This window comes from Haliotis rubra, unplaced genomic scaffold (assembly GCF_003918875.1).
Source record: "Haliotis rubra isolate DU_JTF1 unplaced genomic scaffold, ASM391887v1 Scf250, whole genome shotgun sequence".
NCBI classification, from domain to species: Eukaryota; Metazoa; Mollusca; class Gastropoda; order Lepetellida; family Haliotidae; genus Haliotis; species Haliotis rubra.
In genome coordinates, this window is record NW_025766559.1 from 566,986 (window position 1) to 586,607 (window position 19,622).

Here is a 19,622-nt window from a genome sequence, read left to right on the forward strand (position 1 = left end):
TTAATTAGTTACGTATTGTCTGACATAACGGTATAAGTAGGTATTTCCAAGCCTTGACAACTATTGCAAACAATCATTTATGAAATGACTTCAGTTCATTTACATAAAAACATTTTAATATTATTATTTTGGTAAGTAAAATGTTTATTAATTAATTAAAAGGCTTATTAAATGTGTGGATCCTGTCATTTCAATGTAAATTTTATATTTTCTGTTATTGTCAGCTTTACTATTTTTAAAAATGTTATTCATTTAGTGTTGTCATTGACAAACATTCAGTGGTAATTGATGGTAAACTGTTTGATTGTCCTGATTCCAGAGATAGCTCGAGACAGCCTACAGAGGACAGGACAATACACAGTGGTGGAGGGAATCATATCTCCTGTCAGTGATAACTATGGGAAGAAGGTGAGTTGAGTATGGTTATGTCACTTTTACATTTTTATGTTGGAAGTTTTTTGCCAAAATGTTTCATCGGAATTTTCTTCTGTAGTTAGTATTACATTTTGGAAAAGACTTAAATAACAGATTTTAATGTTTTCTGCATCTCAAATACTATTACCATGTGTTCAGAATTAGTTATTTGATCGTCAGTCTGTTAATGTTAAGTTCTTAAACTTTTTGTTTGAACATCTCTTTTGTCCTGAACATTCAAGTTTGCTCTCTGAAGATAAAAAATACTTCATTTAAACTTGAAATTTTGTTATGAATTTGAGCAAGAACAGTATTAACAATATGTGGTCATTCAAAGAATGAGTATTTTAAAAATCCTATTTTGTCATGTAAGTTTAGGTACATATAGGTCATTGTGCATACTAGGGATGTCACGATACCTAAGTTTAATGAATGGATACATATCACGATACCAATGTCACGATTCGATACGTATCACGATATGTTTTTTCGCGGCATTATTGCGTAAATTTAGTTACATTTTGAACATTAATATTTCATATTTTATTATTGTCAATGAAAAGATCAACATTTTTATTCTCAGAGATTAAAAAGTTCTAATTTCCCATCTTTGTGCATGAAAAATAATCATTTATAACTCTCATGATATCAAAAAAATGCTACAATTGCAAAATGTAAATGATAAATAAACATGTTTAAACCGATACTTTTGAATGTATCAATACTTGTATCATCTTAGAAAAAGTATTGATGTATCGTGGCATACCTAGTGCATACCTGTGACCATTGTGACATGATGTCCTATTAACACAAAGACCATGTCCTACTAATGCAGGTACTACAGATGTGTACACCAAGTACATTTCTGTATACAGAATATGTACCCTAAACAAAATCAAACTACAGAAACGTACCCGGTACCCTAAACGGTGGACGAGTCTATATTCCTCAACCCAAAACCGAAACTATATGTAGTTATTCCCGGTGAACTGATTGCGAGTGGTATTGTGTACCGCAAAATATTTGGTACTGTGTATGCTCGTTTCTTATATAACACAGTCAAATGCATCTAATACAGCAGTATGGCAGTTCTGGTCAAATAAACGGCACAATGTAGAATGGACCAGTACTAGGGTACATTTCTGTATTCAGAATTTAGCAAGGGTTCATTTCTGTATTCAGAAACATTCCTGGGGTTTGTATCTGTAGTACCCATGCCTACAATGACCCCTTCAACCAAACTAACACACATTGTGCTTATATCAATGTCCAAACAGACTGGAGATTAGTGAAACAAGTGTAATCTTCTTTACAATTTGGTCAGTTTTTATCGGCATGTAACTTCTGACTTCAGGATCTCCAGTCAGCCAAGCACAGGATTGCCATGTTGAAACTGGCATTGAAGAGTCTGGAATGGGTTAGGTGAGTGTCTGGTTGCCATAGTGATAGAGATCAACAATGTTTACTGATGATAAGTCCTGTTGGTAGTGGACTGAAGCAAAGGTTATCTGCTGTCGTTGTGCCTATCTATCCATCAGTTGGACAGCGTATGTGTGTTTGTGTATTTCAGTGTTACACGTTTGAAAATACATTCCAGGACAGATCATTTTTCCAGATTTCTCAGATTCTCTTGACTTCTGTTGTCTTTGCTTGTCATCAGCATTTTTCATACAATTAAATGCCTTCCACTGAGACAGATGGTGAAAAAAAGACCCCAGCGTAAAGTAGGGTCTAGAATCAAGTTGCTTACAGCAATAGATACAGCTGTGTGGTCCTGTGCGTAGAGCGCAGGTCACGAATCAGTTGAAGTTAAGCAACATCAATTTCGGACAGTCCTTGGATGGGTGACCATGTTTGGCAGCTTGACACCTGAGAGTTTCTAGGACTTCAGTCCTACCCCACAACGAAGCACATGTGATACATGTGGTCTCACCTTAGGCAAGTGAGTTTGTTCAAAATTGCCTCTGTTCACCCATCAGAAAATGTGTACCTGGTTGGATAAAGTCATGTGACTATAACCTTCTATCGCCTAACAGGCAGCTTGGGTTATCCAGGGTAATAATAATCAGATTCTGATTACAGCGTCTAGTGAGCAACTAGTCAGATTGATACTAGGCTCTATATAAAGGAATTATAATTATTATTATTTAACTACAATACTAGCATTATGGTAAAGGGAATTTATTAACTTAACTCTCTAAGTTGGTATATTTCTCAACTTGACCTTTTGGAACAAAATGTCATAAAATTAGTTGTGTTGTTAGCAGTTTTAATTGATGAATACAGTTTTTTTTCAATGTTAATTGGAAATTTTCTATGGTTGCACTTTGACCACACTGAAAGCTTCCTTATGGCTATTACTCAACTCCCTTGATCAAAATGTAATGAATTTGTTATTTGTGTAGCGTGTCAGGGTTCTCAAGAACATTGTTCCATTTATTGTCATTTTTTAGTTTTTAGCTGTTGATAACTATCTGACATCTGTGAAAATGCCTAATCTCCTCAAAAGTCATTCTTTCATTGAAACGTCATGTGCTTGTTTAAACTAATGAAAATACCTGAATTTATAAAAGAGGTTTGATTCTGATTTTCAAAATGGCCACCGCTGCAGCCATATTGAAAAAAACTGTTTATGGTCGTTATCCAGTCATTTCTAATACAAAATGAATGAACATTGATACAGTTGTAGTTTGCAGATGGGGTCAAGACAAATGTTCCATTTTTTCATGATATTTTACATTTTGATCTTTGTCCTTTGCACTTTGCCCATGCACTTACATTTTCTCGATATGCATTTCCTGCTACTGTAAACATTATCTCTTTAAAAATGTCTTGACCAGTGGAGTTGAAACTTCACATGAAGGGGTTTCAACCCTGATTATAAGTATTGCTACCATTTCAGCCATATTGAAAAAGCTATTCCTGGGCACTATTTGGCTATTTCTGAACAACATGTAATCAAATTTGGCACTTGTTTAATTTGTTGAAGGATTCAACACATTTCACATCTTTGTCAACATTTCATACTGCTGACTACATGTTTGGGTGAGCGAGAATACCATGACGATGTGCTTAGCTACTGTTTTCACTGTGTTTGTGACTTGTGTACAAATATTATCTTCAATAAACTCAACATATGGCACATCAGTCCATCACCAGATAGTTATAGCTTGTGGAACAGACACATCATGGTTGAAATCCAGGTGATCAGCTGTCATGAATGTGAAAATACAAGTACAAAATCCATGCTGTCAATGAAATACTGACACTTTCAATTGCTTCGATCATGTTGGTTACAATCCTAGCTTTGCTAGCCTCATACCTGTGCTCGTGAGTTTCACCAGTGTTAAGTAGTGTTGGGAATTGGTTAAAATCTCATAATTGATGATTGGTTCATTACAACCGATCAATCATCGAAAATAATTGGTTAGCGTCATTTATGAAATGTGTTAATGCACAAAAAATAAGGAAAAAACCATGTAATTCTTTGGGTTTTTTTTGGCAAAATTTCACATCTTTAAAGGATGACTAGTATGGAGGAACATAAATTTCTTAGAGTCTTTAAGATAAATTCAATCATGACTTGGAACGAGCTTGTAGTGCTTATGAAATGTAACAGACAAAACCAACCTAGTGAAAAATAGTGTTAATGAAAACAAGTGTACTAGAATTGTTTGTGTTCGATTATGAGAAAACATGATCGATTGCTTGGTCGTTTAGTCACTGCGACCAATCTTCGATTATTTCATTTAATCGGACCACCACTAGTGTTAAGCACCCGAGACCTTCATCTCTTCAGGCTTTGTTTCCAAACCAAGCAGACACTCAGGGATATTGTTAACTTGTGGGTACATAGGTCTTTCATTGTGAGCGGATAAGGTTGTGGGTTTGAATCCCAAAAGTGTTTTGATTCTAGCCCTGTCTGTGCCACGTTCTGTACATGTTAAATCTGATAGATATTTCCAAGCAAGTTAATCTCATACTCATACACGAATGTGTATGGTATTGAGTGAATGAATGTTGTTTTACACCTCAGTAATCAATCATGATGGTTGGTTAGGTCAGAGGGGCGTGGGGTATCCTAGTGGTTGAAGCTCATCACGTCGAAGACCCGGGTTTGAGTCTCCACATGGGTACAATGTGTGAAGCCCATTTCTGGTGTACCCCGCCGTGATATTGCTGGAATATTGCTAAAAGCGAGGTAAAACCAAACTCACTCATTTCCAAGTGAAGTTTACCAGTAGTTGTCATGAGGAGATAACTGCAGATGACACACAATCAACACACTGTAGCCACCCAATTCTCAGTTCATTGGGTTTTTAGCATGGGTTACTGATGAATAATTGTTGGGCATGCATAAATCATGTATGTTTCTTTAAATCCTTGTGGAAGTAATTTTTTGGCATGACAGTGATAAATGCTCATTTAAAAGAGTATGTCTGATAACCCTGTATGTACAAATGTCCTTAACATGCCTCACATAGAAAGTGATTCATAAAACAATGATCTGTATTCAGAAATTTAATAGTATGTGTCAGTCCATTCAAAATAAAGAACCATATCTTCTATAACTGCTTGTTATGAAGCTCATGGAGAAATGACATTTACCAAGTTCAAAAGGATTCTTCTTATTTGTAAGGGCACATTTCTACGTGAAACCAAATGCATTTCTGTTCCTGACAGATGTAAAATAATCTTTTAGACACTTTGGATGACATCTGAGACTGTCTGGGAGTTTTGCCTGGAAACAGCTCAGTTAGCTAATTACCATAGAATGGCAACTTGACCTAGACTAATCTTGCTGCATAGACACAAGGGATAAGTTTCTCTTAATGTATCAGCAAATAATCAGTGTTCAGACTGCTCAAAATATTATGTTAGTCTCACCAGACACAAGGTTTCATTTTCCTTTATGCTGCAGAATTCAAGGAAAGCTACATGTTTGGGTAAAATATGCACATTAAGTCACCTTAACCCAATTTATTTTGAGATGCTATGAACCAATACGCATGAACATATTACAAACCCAGATCCAGGTTAGAATTGCTCGGCAACCCATGCTTCTCATAAGAGGCCACTAAGGGGATCGGGTGGTCAGGCGTCTTGGTTGACACACGTCATCGTTTCCCAATTGTGTAGACCAGTGCTCTTGTTGTTGATCAGTGGATTGTCTGGTCCCGACACGATTATTCACAGACCGTCGCCATATAGTTGGAATGTTGCTGAGTGTGGCATTAAGCAACAAACAAACAACAAACAAATGAAAGCTAGTAGAATGTCGACACTGTATATGCCTACCACACCTAAGAATGTTCAGCCTGCGTGGCTGTATGTATTTACAGATATTTTTGACTGATGATACGCAGGCATCATGTGCATATAAACTCTACTGCAGGGCATAACACCAAAACGTCATGTGCTGTGTTTATTGAATAAGGTATCATGCTTGTGACACACATGTTACACAGTTTGGGCTTGATATGGACAGCAAATTTACTGAAACAGCAATGTAAGCACAATTAAGAGGAATTGCCTTCTGAAAACTCTTAGTTTACCATGCCAATTACTTTGGATCCGAGCAAGTAAAAATATACGGTATACCCTTATCAGTTTTTCACTTTCACCTACCAAACTAGGCGTTAAGACGGCCCACATAACTGATTTCAAGTGTCCCAAGGATTTACAGGACACTAATTCCTGAATCGTATACACATAAAAATTGAATGGACGCAACAAAATTTCTAAGTGCAGCCACAGGGACGCAGAAAAGTCCAAATACTTTTGTGAAAATTCCAATCAAGTAACAATAAGTTATCACTGAGTTTGCTATTAGCTGGGTTATGGTAGCATTTGTAATTTAATTACTGTAACAATTAATGTGTTGATCATGATACACAATACAATAACAGTATTAATAATAATATTGAAGTGTCTGGGACCCCCATTGTGTTGTCCAGGACCCCTGAGAATTATAAGCATGAGTCCCAGGGACCCTGATATACAGGACTCGAGGTAAATCCCTGGTGTCCTTACTGGAAATATCAGCATTCCTGTGAAGTAATGAAGATGGAAATAGTGCACATTTTGAGTTTGTAAGATTTAATAATTGCTTTGATTAGGGGACCTTTACTTCTCTTGTCAAGTATTTGGTATGGTGAATATAATTGTACGTCCCTCAGGACACAGTGTATATATTTTCTGTGGCCATTTTATACAATTGCGTACTGGTAGCACATTCCTGGGTCGTGTCAACACCTGACCCTTATCAACTATGAATACCAACAGTGAATGAGTAAATACTCCATGAGTGAAAAGATTATGTGGAGTCCAAATACATTTAATGTCAGAAGATTATCTTGAGCCTTTATAAAGGGAGGCCAATGTCTAATAATGGCCTTTTATCTACCTTGGTTATGCTCAGAATTTACGAGGAAAACCTAATCATAATGAAAGTTGATATGTATTAAGTTCATATCAGTGATAATAAGACTTTGTTCATTTCAACAGTATCACATCAATAAAGGGAAGGTTTAAATGTGTTAATAGGCTGATTATAGAAGTGTATAGAAGATTGTTCCAAATATTTTAACAGGAGCAAATCTTTGACCCTGACTGATTGTCAGAGCAGATATATAAAAAGCGATACAAGTGCATGGTAACAATTCATCTTGGGTTACCATGGTTACGGACTTGACTATTATCATTTAGTATATGTTTTCTTTTTGAAGTTTCACTCATGTAAGCCATAATGAATCCACTATTAGGGGATTTTTTATTTTTTTAAATATTTTTTAAAGCATTTTACAGCATTTTCATAAAATTCAACATACGACATTCCAGTGCAGACATAAGACAAAGGAGATCACATAAATAGATAATAGTAAGTTGACCAAAATGAGGGAATATGATACAAATCACAAAAGCAGGATCATGAATGAAAATATTTTTCAGAATACCTTCCCCAGTTTATAAATTATTCAATACAATCAGTCTAATAAATAGACAAATTATTTGACATGTTTGTCCATGTTGACAGTGTTGATTGTCACGACAGTGACCAGTGACCACAGTACTGACAAATGAAATATAAAAGAGTGTTGGCTGTTATTGTGCCTGCCTTGGATGTATTCCATTCTGCATTAGATAGATAACAGACAAATTCCAGTGAATTTTTTTTGTGACTTTCCAGTTCTTGCGAACACAAATAATGAATTGAATTCATTAAAGAATACAGTTTGATTCACTGAGTACACGAGTGAATGGCTACCAGGGTGTGATTTTTCTATTTGCAGCCTGCAACAGTTCATGTTCAAATCGCTGTTGCAGTTTACCTTCTGTAACAGGTTGCACCATGTGCGGGTACCAATAAGTCCTCCAACATCTTATACCCGTCGTCATGTGTTTTAAATGGGAAGTAGGTGACTGGAAGTAGTATGTTTCTCTCCGTGTGACTTGTTACTAGCAGAAACATTTGCATATATCAGAAACATTTTCATATATCAGTTACTTAGCAGGAATCATATAATTGAGATTTATAAATAAAGGAAATGCAAAATTGAAACAGAATCATTCATCATTTATCATCATGGGGTCAGGTTTGTTGAATGTACCTGATACTGAGTAGTTATTATGAAAATTGCTAAACAAGTATTTGTTTCTTTTTAAACCAGCGACATTATTTTATGTTGCAACCAAACCTATAAGCCAGGTTGCACTCGGTGCATGTACTGAATAAAAACAAAATTGCACCCTGGCTAAGCCCTAATGTTGATGTTACAACTGCTTGTTATTAGTTAATTACCATATCCAAAGGGAAAAGGCTTGTATGATAATTTTCATACCAATATTTTGGTGTTTTGCAGTAACATATGGCATTGTTACTCTGCATATCCTGCTCTGTTCTTCACTATGGTCGTTTTTCATTTGTTTCAGTAAACTAAAAACTAAAAAGCTTGATTGTGATAAAGACCCATGATCAGTTTAGTTTGAATAGTATCTGAGCTAATCAGATTGACTTCTTTGTGTGAGGGATGGAGATTGTGGGAATCATGTTATAAATCATATTTGTAGGCCGAAATACATAAATCAATAATAATCTATTTTCCTGCTGACTAGTTAACATGGCTATGTGGGATTGAAGCATGGTGGCCTTGATGGGAATATAGTTGGCGAGAATGGACATCATACTTCATCGGAAGCTTCTACAAATGACCGCCATTATCTAGGTTGTGAAGACCACAGCTTAATTATAGAAAGCCGAGTCTGGTCGCTGACCAGTGTCCAGCCAATCTAGACTAGTCGAAATCAATCAGGGAGGGTGAGGGAAATCAATAACCTGGCAAGGAGAAATTCACACTTTGAGATTTGTTACTTGGATACATTCTGATGGGGATGTTATTGAGGAAGGTATTCTGTCTGGGTAAACTGCAGAACGTCATGTTTGTGTAAAGAGATTACGAGAATGGGGATCAGATGACCATTATGGTTGCTGAGTATATTAGTGAGTGAGTGAGTGGGTTGGGTTTAATGCCAGTGTCCCAGTTATCACATAATGTCATTGCTTGTCATTTTATAACCCCGAGATTTTCATTGAAAGAGCAGGAGGGGGATGTGCAACCTGTCTGTCTGCTGTCTGTTTTCCATTTCTGGAGTTTAACTCCTATACCATTTATATTTCATTCTGAAACTTGCCGTACAGATCAGTTTTGTGATTGAGTGGTGCCTTTTGATGATGCAAAATTCTTTTTGTTATGCATTTAGCAATATTACAGTCATATAATGGTAATCTGTAAATAATCAATTCAAGATCAGATAAATCAGTGATTGATATCACGAGCATCAATCTAAACCGCTGAGGTCGGCAGACTTGAGATCACAGTGTTAGACATATTGATCCATTAAGCATGTTCTGTAAACATGATGGATTGTGACATATCTTCACCAAGAATCCCCGCTGGGTAGCTGTACCTGGTCCACATGGTGTCAGTTGTTTCATCATGATGCCTAAAGACCTGAGTTATTTGAAGCTTCATATGTACCGTATATTACTGTCTATAAGCTGACCTCCTGGATAAGCCGCCCCCAAACTTGACCCTTAAAATCTGTCAAAATGGTATGTTTCATACATAAGCCGATCTCCTGCGATGGGGTCTTAATCCTGGCAAACACAGACCACAGACAACTGGCAGTTACCAATAATTCTAACTTTGGTCCACATTATTCAAAGAATTCACAATCATATTGCATCTACTCACACATCGAAATGAAGTGTAGTTGACAGAAAATGGATAATATACTTTGTTTCGCTAAATATCATACTTATTGTAGCTGGACGATCACATGTCATTTACCCCATTCAACAATCACGAACTGATTACCCCTCGTTTTCCATGGACTGCTTGTTTACAGTAACATCGTTAAAAATGTGTGAATTTAAATGGCTTGCTTATTTTACCCCATGTGCATACAACTTCCACTTACCACGTTCATGAGGGTCCGTATAACCTGTTAATTATATATGTTTTACATTTATAAAGCAAAAACTGTAATTAAAATTACACAATGCTAGGATATATTTCTTTAGGTTAAACAATAGTATTCTGTATTATATTTTACTGATGACAGCGTCAGAATTCATCCCGTTATATTATTGTGCATGTTTGACTCGATCGCCGGGAAATGTGTGCACAGCTGATTGCTATTTCCGGCTCAAATACACACGGTAATCTTAATCCCTGCAAATAATACAATGCGCAGCAAAAACAACTTAGAACTTAAAAGGTAATAATCTTGTCTAGCGATGTTTAATTGCAAATTTGACGTTTGTACTGACAAAGTTGTCTTCTGTTGTTTGTTCACGCGAAGTGATACGATGTTGTTTGCTTACCCCTGGAAAAAAGTTTGACGAAAGCGTAACTCATAGATAAGCCGACCCCCTTCTACAGACTGCTTTTTTTATCCTCAAAATTCGGCTTGTAGACAGTAATATACGGTACATATATTCCTTGATGTTATTAAATCATTACATGCTCTCTATCTTTATCAGCATGGTACTGATTTTGCTCAGTTGCAAAAATTATTTACTTAATCGAGGCTTTGGACTTGTGGCTAAAGTAGTAAAGTTTTTAATTTGTCTACACTCTGATGTGTCTGTATAATAGTCATTTTTAGACACAGCAGAACAGAGTTGGATGCTGTACAGTTCCCAGATATTGATAAAGGAAGACTGGTTCTCTTTGACAATTGTTGCAATGTGTTATCTCCAAGTTTCACTTCAGCCTTTGTGAAGGTGAAATTATTGAGCTTGGAGAAGGTGGACCTAATTTGCAGGAGCTCAGATAGGTTCAGACAGGTTCAGATTCCAGGATTTGGACTGATTGCTACCTGAAATCTCTCGACAATATTTTATCATTTGCCTTTGAAAAAATCCCAGAATCATTTTTATGAAACATAGAAAATTCTGCAATCCTAGTCAAGATCTAACGCAAAGGAAAATAGAAAATATTTTTCTTCAACACATTGAAAGGCTCATCTGACCAGTTTACAGCGTCTATGGGTAACCTTTAGCGAGATGTTGATGATGTTGTGTGCCCCTGTGTTGAGAAATGACATTACTAGTATGAGTTGCCAGGATAATGTCGAGATAAAGGAGACATTGCTTGGTGAATGTCAGGGAGAGGGGCCAGTCTCACTTGGTGGAAGCAGAAATGAAAGACTCCAAATATAATTATTTCCTTCAAAAAGAAAGCTCAAAGCAGTCATAATTCAATTTCAACCTCATGATCATATGCTCACGGGAACAGTAGAGGATTGTCAGGGTAGAAGAACATATGTGCGAAGTTCTGGGAAGATGGGGTTGAACAGCTTCTGATGCGTGTTTATTCAGGATGTTACAGTGTGTAGGTATTTGGGGTAGCACAAGGGTTCGATGCAGATGCTTGTTATGCCAAATTTGGTTGGTTGGATGTTTTTTTATGGCCGTACTCAGCAGTATTCCAGTTATATGGGGGCAGTCTGTAAATAATCAAGACTGGAGCAGACAATCCAGTGATGAACAGCATGAGCATCAATCTACGCAATTGGGATACAACGATATGTGTCAACCCAGTCAGCAAGCCTGACCACCCAATCCCGTTAGTCGCCTCTTACAACAAGCATGGGTTGCTGAAGACCAATTCTAACCCAGAGCACTTCATGGGACGTTATGCTAAAGACCTGGGTTTGATTCTACACATGGGTGAACCTGGTTGCTGGAATATTGACAAATGTGTGGAGATGCCAGTCGACGGCAACATCTTGGTGACTTGTTGACACTAGTAGTCAGACTCAATGACTTGGTTGGTTAGGTGCTAGCATTCCCCAACAGGGGTGGAAATAACTTTAAAATTGCTAGTGTACTCCGGTACAGTGGCACATGTAAAATCACCTGCCCTGATCATTTTTCCACTATACCGGCCGTTTTCTTGTTGATTTTTTAAATAAACAACATAATTAACATTGGAATATCAACTGGACACTGGTACAGTGTGATAAACAAATTTGCTTGCCTGACAGAAAAAAACACTGGACTCGGGCGTCGGGCAATGGGTTATTTCCACCCCTGCCCAATACCATTGATTGTTGCTCATGATATCAGTCATTGGACCAACACATGCTGCTGTTGTTGAGGGTAGTGTTAAAAAACCAACAACAGGGATTTACAGGACGTGAATTCCTGTGTCCTATACACATAAAAATTGACAATGGATGCAACAAAATTTATTAGTGCGTCCACAGGGACGCAGAAAAAGTCCAAATACTTTTTTGTAAAAATTCCAATCAACTGACAATAAGTTATCACTGAGTTTGCTACTAATTGGTTATAGTATCATTTGCAGTTTAATAGTAGTAATTGTATAGTATTATTTGCAATTACTGTAACAATGTGATGATCATGATACACAATACAATAACAGTATTAATAATAATATTTAAGTGTCTGGGATCCCATTTCATTGTCCAGGACCCCTGAAAATTAAGATTATGAATCCCAGGGACCCTCAAATACAGGACTCCATGTAAATCCCTAAACAAAATAATGTCTTTTTCAGCATTATATGAGCCTGGGAGCTTAAATTATTGACAAAAACAAAGTGTTGCTCATTTAAACCAGACAGGAGTTAGCATGCCTTAAGAGATTTTTGTGCTGGTATAGCAATGTACATGAATGAAAGTGTGTCTCTGTGTCTGTGTTTCAGTCTGTGTCTGTGTCAGTGTGTGTGTCTGCATGCACAGATACCTACTTCTGCTAATGCTCAGGTTTTATGGTGCTAGCCCACTGAGATACCATGCTGCAGTTTGACTTAGACACCCCACTCCAGGGGTGGAAATAACGCATTGCCCGACGCCCGAGTCCAGTGTTTTTTTCTGTCGGGCAAGCAAATTTGTATATCACGCTGTACCAGTGTCCAGTTGACTTTCCAATGTTAATTATGTTGTTTATTTAAAAAATCAACGGGAAAATCGGCCGGTATAGTGGAAAAATGATCAGGGCAAGTGATTTTACATGTGCCACTGTACCGGAGTACACTAGCAATTTTAAAGTTATTTCCAGCCCTGCACTCAGATACAGTATATTGACTCCGAGCTGACCAATCCAGGTGTTATCCCCTTACTGAGCAGAGGCAACAACAAGTACCATCTCTTAGTGTCATTTGGCGTTACAAGGCCAGGGGTTAGAACCACTAACCATCTGATTGTGCATGAAGGCAAGAAGAATTCTTGGCTTGTCCTAAGTTATATGTTACAACTTTTCAAGCAAGAAAATGTTTCAGGTAAATTTGTCAATTGTTTATGACACGACTATGGGCTTTCAACATGTTACGAAATCGGGAATATTGAGTTTCTAATATGCAGAGGAGTGTCTGATTCTTGTCGACATCTGGCATTATCAGGTGTGTGGGCAGTTCCTGCTGTGGATATATGTGGGTTGCTTTGGCCTTGCTCATAAAGTATTGAGTTAATATTGTCAGTGACATTTGCTGTTGGCAGAAACTGATCTGCATGTGCTATGACCATGACAACAGTGCTCATTCTAGCTCAGATTTACAATCATCAAGATGATTATAAAATTTCTTATGTTGCATAATCATGACACCCACTTTCAAGGGGACATAACTCCCATTCTCATTAGTTAGTCATCTACGGGGATTTTCTAGAGCTCCAAATTTTATTTTTCTTCAAAATTTAAGAAATAATAGACACAGTAAAAATGTTCTAATTTTGATCAAGATAACTCCCCTGTTTCCTAGTTGGCTTTCCCATGGTAGGTAGGATTTCTAATCAAATACCAGATTGATGAAGGCAGGTTTATGTTTGTTGTAATGAATTTGATTTCATTTATATCCAAGTGAGTTGAAGGAGGAGCAAAAGTAGATAGTTTTGAGTTGCATTGGGAAAGTGTATCGGCATGAAAGTCAAACATTTTAATTTTATTCTAGTTGTTTACACTCACTCACTCACTCACTCACTCACTCACTCACTCACTCACTCACTCACTCACTCACTCACTCACTCACTCACTCACTCACTCACTCACTCACTCACTCACTCACCCACCCACTCACTCACTCACTCACCCACTCACTCACCCACTCACCCACCCATCCAATTTGTTATCAACAGCTAACCCTAAGTCAGAAAGAACACAATATGTTGAATTCCTTTGTAGCAATGATTTTTTACTACAAAGATTGTAAAAGTAAAACTGTTCTGTCTGTTGTAGATGCGACACATGGGAAACTGAGCAGGAGAACTGGAATGAGACGGCCAAAGTGTTGCGACACCACCAGGAGGTGCTCGATAACCTGTACAACACCAATGTTAAACCCACACCCACTAAACGCAGAAAGAAGGTCCGGAATTATGAAGGTGAGTGTCAAGATCACTGAAACCTTTCACATAGCATGACTGTTTGGATGAATGGGGTGAGCACATGTTGAGTGAGTGAGGGCTTTTTTACCGCTTTTAGCAATATTCCAGCAATATCAGAAATGGACACCAGAAATGGGCTTTTATGGGCAATGACCAAAGTGTCTTCTTGACCTTTGACCGTAAAAAAATCCATAAATTTGAATATTTGAAGCCTCATGTATTTATATATACATGTATATTGTGGCTTTGCATTTTTATTCGCTAAGAATATGTTAATACAGTCGTGCCCCGTTCATCCGAACCTCAGATATCCGGAAAACTGGCCTTCCGAATGAAAATTCCTTAAAACGAATTCTATAACCGGATGGTCATTTTCACGTACAAAAAGCTAAATTATATGCATTTTTTCCCCCCGTATATCTGGATGGCTGAGCACCTGTCAGTATGGTTACACACGCAGTTCAAGAAAAACACAAGTGTTAGGATAAACGGAGCACGACTATACTTGATCTTTTAAGAAAGTATTTGCTTTGACGTATCCTACCAGAATTGAAATATATCCTTTGAGGTTTACCATGTGAAGAATATCATTGAAATAGATTCTTCATTAGACACTGTTCTGGGCACATAGATATTATGTTGTAACATAATTGCGAATGAAAATTCAGTGATTCAAGGATGAATGTTACCATCTTCACTATCAAATGTCTTTGACAAACTCTTTGACCAAGCTGCAGTCTTTTGAAGTGCCACAAACCTAAGCATGATAGTCAAGGGATCCTTGTCATAGGCATTATATTAAAGGTGAAGGATTTTGTGGTGCCTGTACCATAGGCAAGTAACCCATGGTCCACAGGACCTCTTCATGGTAGGGTAAATAACTTGAGAATACCATATAAACTATTTGACATAAATATATATTGAGAGTTTCAAGACTTTGTACATTCCGACAAATATATTTGTTTAATTCTGTTAGATTTACTGTATATAACTTCACCTATTTCTGAGGCCCAGTTAGGAATATGGAATATGAAATAACTAATGTTTCACTGACTGACAACTTGAATCTATAGTTGTCTAGAAACATTTTCTGTAGTTCCGGTTTCATTCTTCTGATGGGCACTCCCGTCCATTTATTTGACATTCCCTTTGGAGATGTAACCATTGATCAATTATTGAAAGATGTGGTGTTGATGACTTAGAAAACTGAATTATGTAGGTCTGTGTACAACAAATAGGATATATGAAGTTAGGCCTCAACAGGTATGGTATCAGCCAGTTGGATGCATACAGTTAGGTTACAGCCAGTAAGGTACCAAAAGTAGGATGCATTCTTCCGCCCATCCTTCTGTCTGTCCACCATCTTGCAAAGTTTTACTTATAAACCAACTGAATATTTCTTGCTGAGATTTGCCATGCAGATCACACATGACGACATTACTCCAAAACTGTTGATAGTCCTTTTGGAACTTGATGGAGCTTGTTACACAGATCAATATAGTTGTTATAGCGTCTAATTCAGGACAGCCATCGTCCAAATATTTCTAAAGACCAAAAACTATGTAGCGTGTGGTATGTCGACTGGGGAATTGCTCAACAAGATGGTACAAAGATGAAGAAATATGTTGTGGCTGGACTGGGGAATTAGCTCATAATAAGATGAAGTGTCGCTGACAAAGATGAAGGAATATGTTGTGGCATGTGACAAAGATTAAGATGAAGTGTACGTTGACAAAGATGAAGGAATATGTTGCATTCAAACTTCTTTAGTTGGTTACACAAGACATGCCAAACAAGTATACAAGAATGAGGTGAGCGGAGTTCCAGCTCAACCCCAGGGCATTTCCTACAAGCAGCATTATCCTGCTCGCGGTCATCCCTACACAGACAGTCGGAATACCGGACTCTTTGACAATATAGATGTGAGCATATATACAGTTTTTGACAACAATGGACAGGCGACGACTCAACAATGGACAGATAGAGAAACAATAGCACTTCCTTGACCAGTTGATGTGATGGCAGACACGGCCAAGGGGGATGACCAATTAGGGCAATAAATGTCATATACAGTAATTAATGACAGTGACAGAGTGGTACAGGGTGGCTGACAAGACGATGTACACTGCGGTAGTGATAAGGATTAAAATTGCAGATTGAATAATTACAATTAAGTCACACGTGGCTTGGCTACATAGTTTTTGGTCTTTAGAAATATTTGGACGATGGCTGTCCTGAATGAGATGCTGTAACATAGTGATGAATTGCTGCCTTTTGATGATTAGACATTCTCATTTTTATTTGTTTTCATGACAAGTTATTTTACTGAAAATGGGGCAGAGCTTGTTGCCAAGGCGTAACTTCCAAACCATTGAATGATTCTTGGTAAAACTTGCTGCAAAGATCATTCTAGTGATAAACAAACTGGTGCCTTTTGATGATTTGGGATTTTTCTTTTGATGTTTTTGTGTCTTCATGAAGACACATTTGAGTGGTGCCTTTGGATGATTTGGGACATTGAAAACTGCTAAACAGCATAACCTTTTCTTTACTAAACTCTGGTATCCAATGACAATGAACCAAAGTAGGTATAAGAAGCCAAACTCTATTTCCTAATTACAACAGACCGAACAGAACATGTCATCTCCTAATGACTCTTGTGAGGTTTGCAAGGATATGTAGGCGTTCTTATTTTCTACCTTAAGCTGGACAGAATTCCCAAAGTGTAATGGCTATATATAGTAAATTCTTAACATTTATTAATCTCAGCATTGTGTATTTTTCAAGTTGTTTTTCATCAATTGCAAGGACAGTAAATTCTTAAAAGCTTCTGTGATTAGTTTTACACTAATGCATTGAATACCACGCTGAAGCCTCTCTGAAATTAAGTTAATGAGGACATTCTCAATATTGCGACAAAATGGTTTTGGCCATTTAGCCTACCAAGGGCACATTGTTGAAACTAGTAGATATGTCTTGAGATTAGGTCTGCAGTAGCAAGGAAAGTAACAGTTAAGCCTTTATTGATCAAGGTTGTAATGGTAATAGCCTTTGTAGTTGACCATTCACCAAATCAGCTCATATGCCAGCACAATTCAGACATTTATGGAGCTAATGCACCATCAAAAGCCTTTGCTTGGTCAACACTAGAAATTATCCAAATCTTTTATAAACCCATTGATTATAAGAAACAATAAATGAAAAACTTTTCTGTTCATATTGTCAAGAAATAGTTTTCCAATATCAAAAGGAAAGGCTAGAAATTGAACATCAACCTAAATACTTTTTGTAAACTTGAGCCACAGTCTTTTATCCATACTTAAAGGTATTTGCATGCACAATTCAATTGAATTCCTTTAAAACATGGCCTTGATTATGCAAATGTTGTTTTCGTCGTTTCACAATTGTGGCATTAAACTTTTTGCTGCAGTAATTTTAGTGAAATGTGAAGTGTGTTAGTCCAAGTGGAAGATATATTCAGCAATATTCGTGTGGGTGAAATGTCAAACATTCACCATCTGTCTTAATCAAGTACCGGTATCCACGTCCATCAGAAGGCCTGTGGCCTGAAGGAATTTTTTTAGTCATGTTTGTTAAATACAATGGCTGCATTTATTAATTTGCATAAATTGGTAGCTAATAGCAGCTGTCATTGACATAACATTCAAATCTTGTTTTCTGCCTTTGTAGCACTATTTAAACATCATTAAAATAAATTTGCCATGGTATAACACCGTAATTGCTCCCATGACTTCTTTGAGTGGCATTTTAGAAGTTGGGAAGTACAATATAGAACAAACTATATGGATAACAACTTCTTTTATTTCGGGAGTGCGACGTTTCGATACAGATTCTTGTACTGTTGTCAAGCAGGACAAGAATCTGTATCGAAACGTCGCACTCACGAATATAAGGAGTTGTTATCCATAAAGTTTGTTCTATATTGTAAATTGCTTGTATATGTGAACTTGAAGACCTGGTTTAGTAAATAATCATTGTAAGAGCTCCCTACAAAGACAGAAAATGGGCATGATGATCCAAACTTTCTTGCATACATTACAAATCTTGTACAGGAAACAGCAGTGTAGTTTAGGTCTATTTTTTCTTAAATTGCTATAATTAAAAAAGAAGTTTTATCGACAGTTGAATTCCGCTTGTTCACTATCAGTCCTCCTGGCTCTATCAATCCTCATTACGGTGAATACAGATTTGTCCGTGGGACCTTGGGCACTATGTAACGATGTGAAGCAGGCTGAATTGTAGCGAGGTACCATTTGGGGATCGTTTCAGAAATGTTGATGATTTGCTTGTGGTTTAAGCATTTATATTCACAGTGTGGAAGAACAAGGTGTCCAACTTAGAACACCTTTTCTGAATTTTTTATTGCCCTGCATCATGTTCATAGAAGGATGTACACATATTTGACCATTAAAGTTTTCCTTCCTTGCACGGTGCTTATCAAGGTCACTGAAGCATATTTCTGTCACTTGGTGATCTCATTGCTTCCAGAATGATCCTGCTTGATGTTTGTTCATAGAAAGTATGTACATGTTATGGGCTGATAAAGTTTTTCTTTTCCCTGGGTCATCAGACCTTATTATATGTTCTGCTTTTTCTAACTGAGTATTAGTCATGTCCAGAAATTGTTTTTGAACTGGATGAGCTTCAGATGGAGGATGCAGTTCAGAAATGTGTGTTCTGTTCTAAAGGAAATGCAGAGTTGGACATTTGCTGTTTAACTCTTTTAACCTTATCCATAGAATTGGTCTTCAGTAACCCATGCTTGTTGTAAGAGGCTACAAACGGGATTGGCTGGTCAGGCTTGCTGACTTGGTTGACACTTGTCATCGTATCCCAGTTGGGTAGATTGATGCTCATGTTGTTGATCACTGGATTGTCTGGTCCAGACACCATTATTTACAGACCGCCATCATATAGCTGGAATATTGCTGTGTGCAGCTTTAACAAACAAACCAAAGTGGAGAATGGCTGCAGCCTGCTTTATTCCACTTCATCAGGACTTGCTGCGATGTGACTGAAATTCTGTTAACAACATGTCATTATACCAAATTTTGGTTCCTTCTGATTCATGTGACCTCCCATCAGTGGAACTCGCATGATAGTAATAAGATGTTTTGATGAAATGTTTGATGAAAGCACTTTGCATGTTGTCACTGAACATGAGTAAACTCAAGCATCAGATGAAGAAGAAAGCAAACTGCTCATCTAATACTCTTTTCATTTGTTTCATCAAACATGAAATTACCCAGCTACAAATCAAACAGATCCTCCATGCT

General features: G+C 37.3%; 1 protein-coding gene across 3 annotated transcripts in view; it reads left to right on the forward strand.

The window, feature by feature from the left end:
- The window catches only part of LOC124279493 (nicotinamide/nicotinic acid mononucleotide adenylyltransferase 1-like), a 55,230-nt gene that overhangs the window by 259 nt on the left and 35,349 nt on the right, over positions 1-19,622 (forward strand). For all 3 annotated transcript variants that reach the window (XR_006899384.1, XM_046715316.1, XM_046715317.1), the window contains exons 2-4: positions 320-408; positions 1,769-1,836; positions 14,177-14,322. Coding sequence is in view for 2 of the 3 variants with exons in the window: in XM_046715316.1 (XP_046571272.1) it covers positions 320-408; positions 1,769-1,836; positions 14,177-14,322 (303 nt within the window). In the remaining variant the exon portion in view is untranslated. The remainder of the gene's footprint in view (positions 1-319; positions 409-1,768; positions 1,837-14,176; positions 14,323-19,622) is intronic.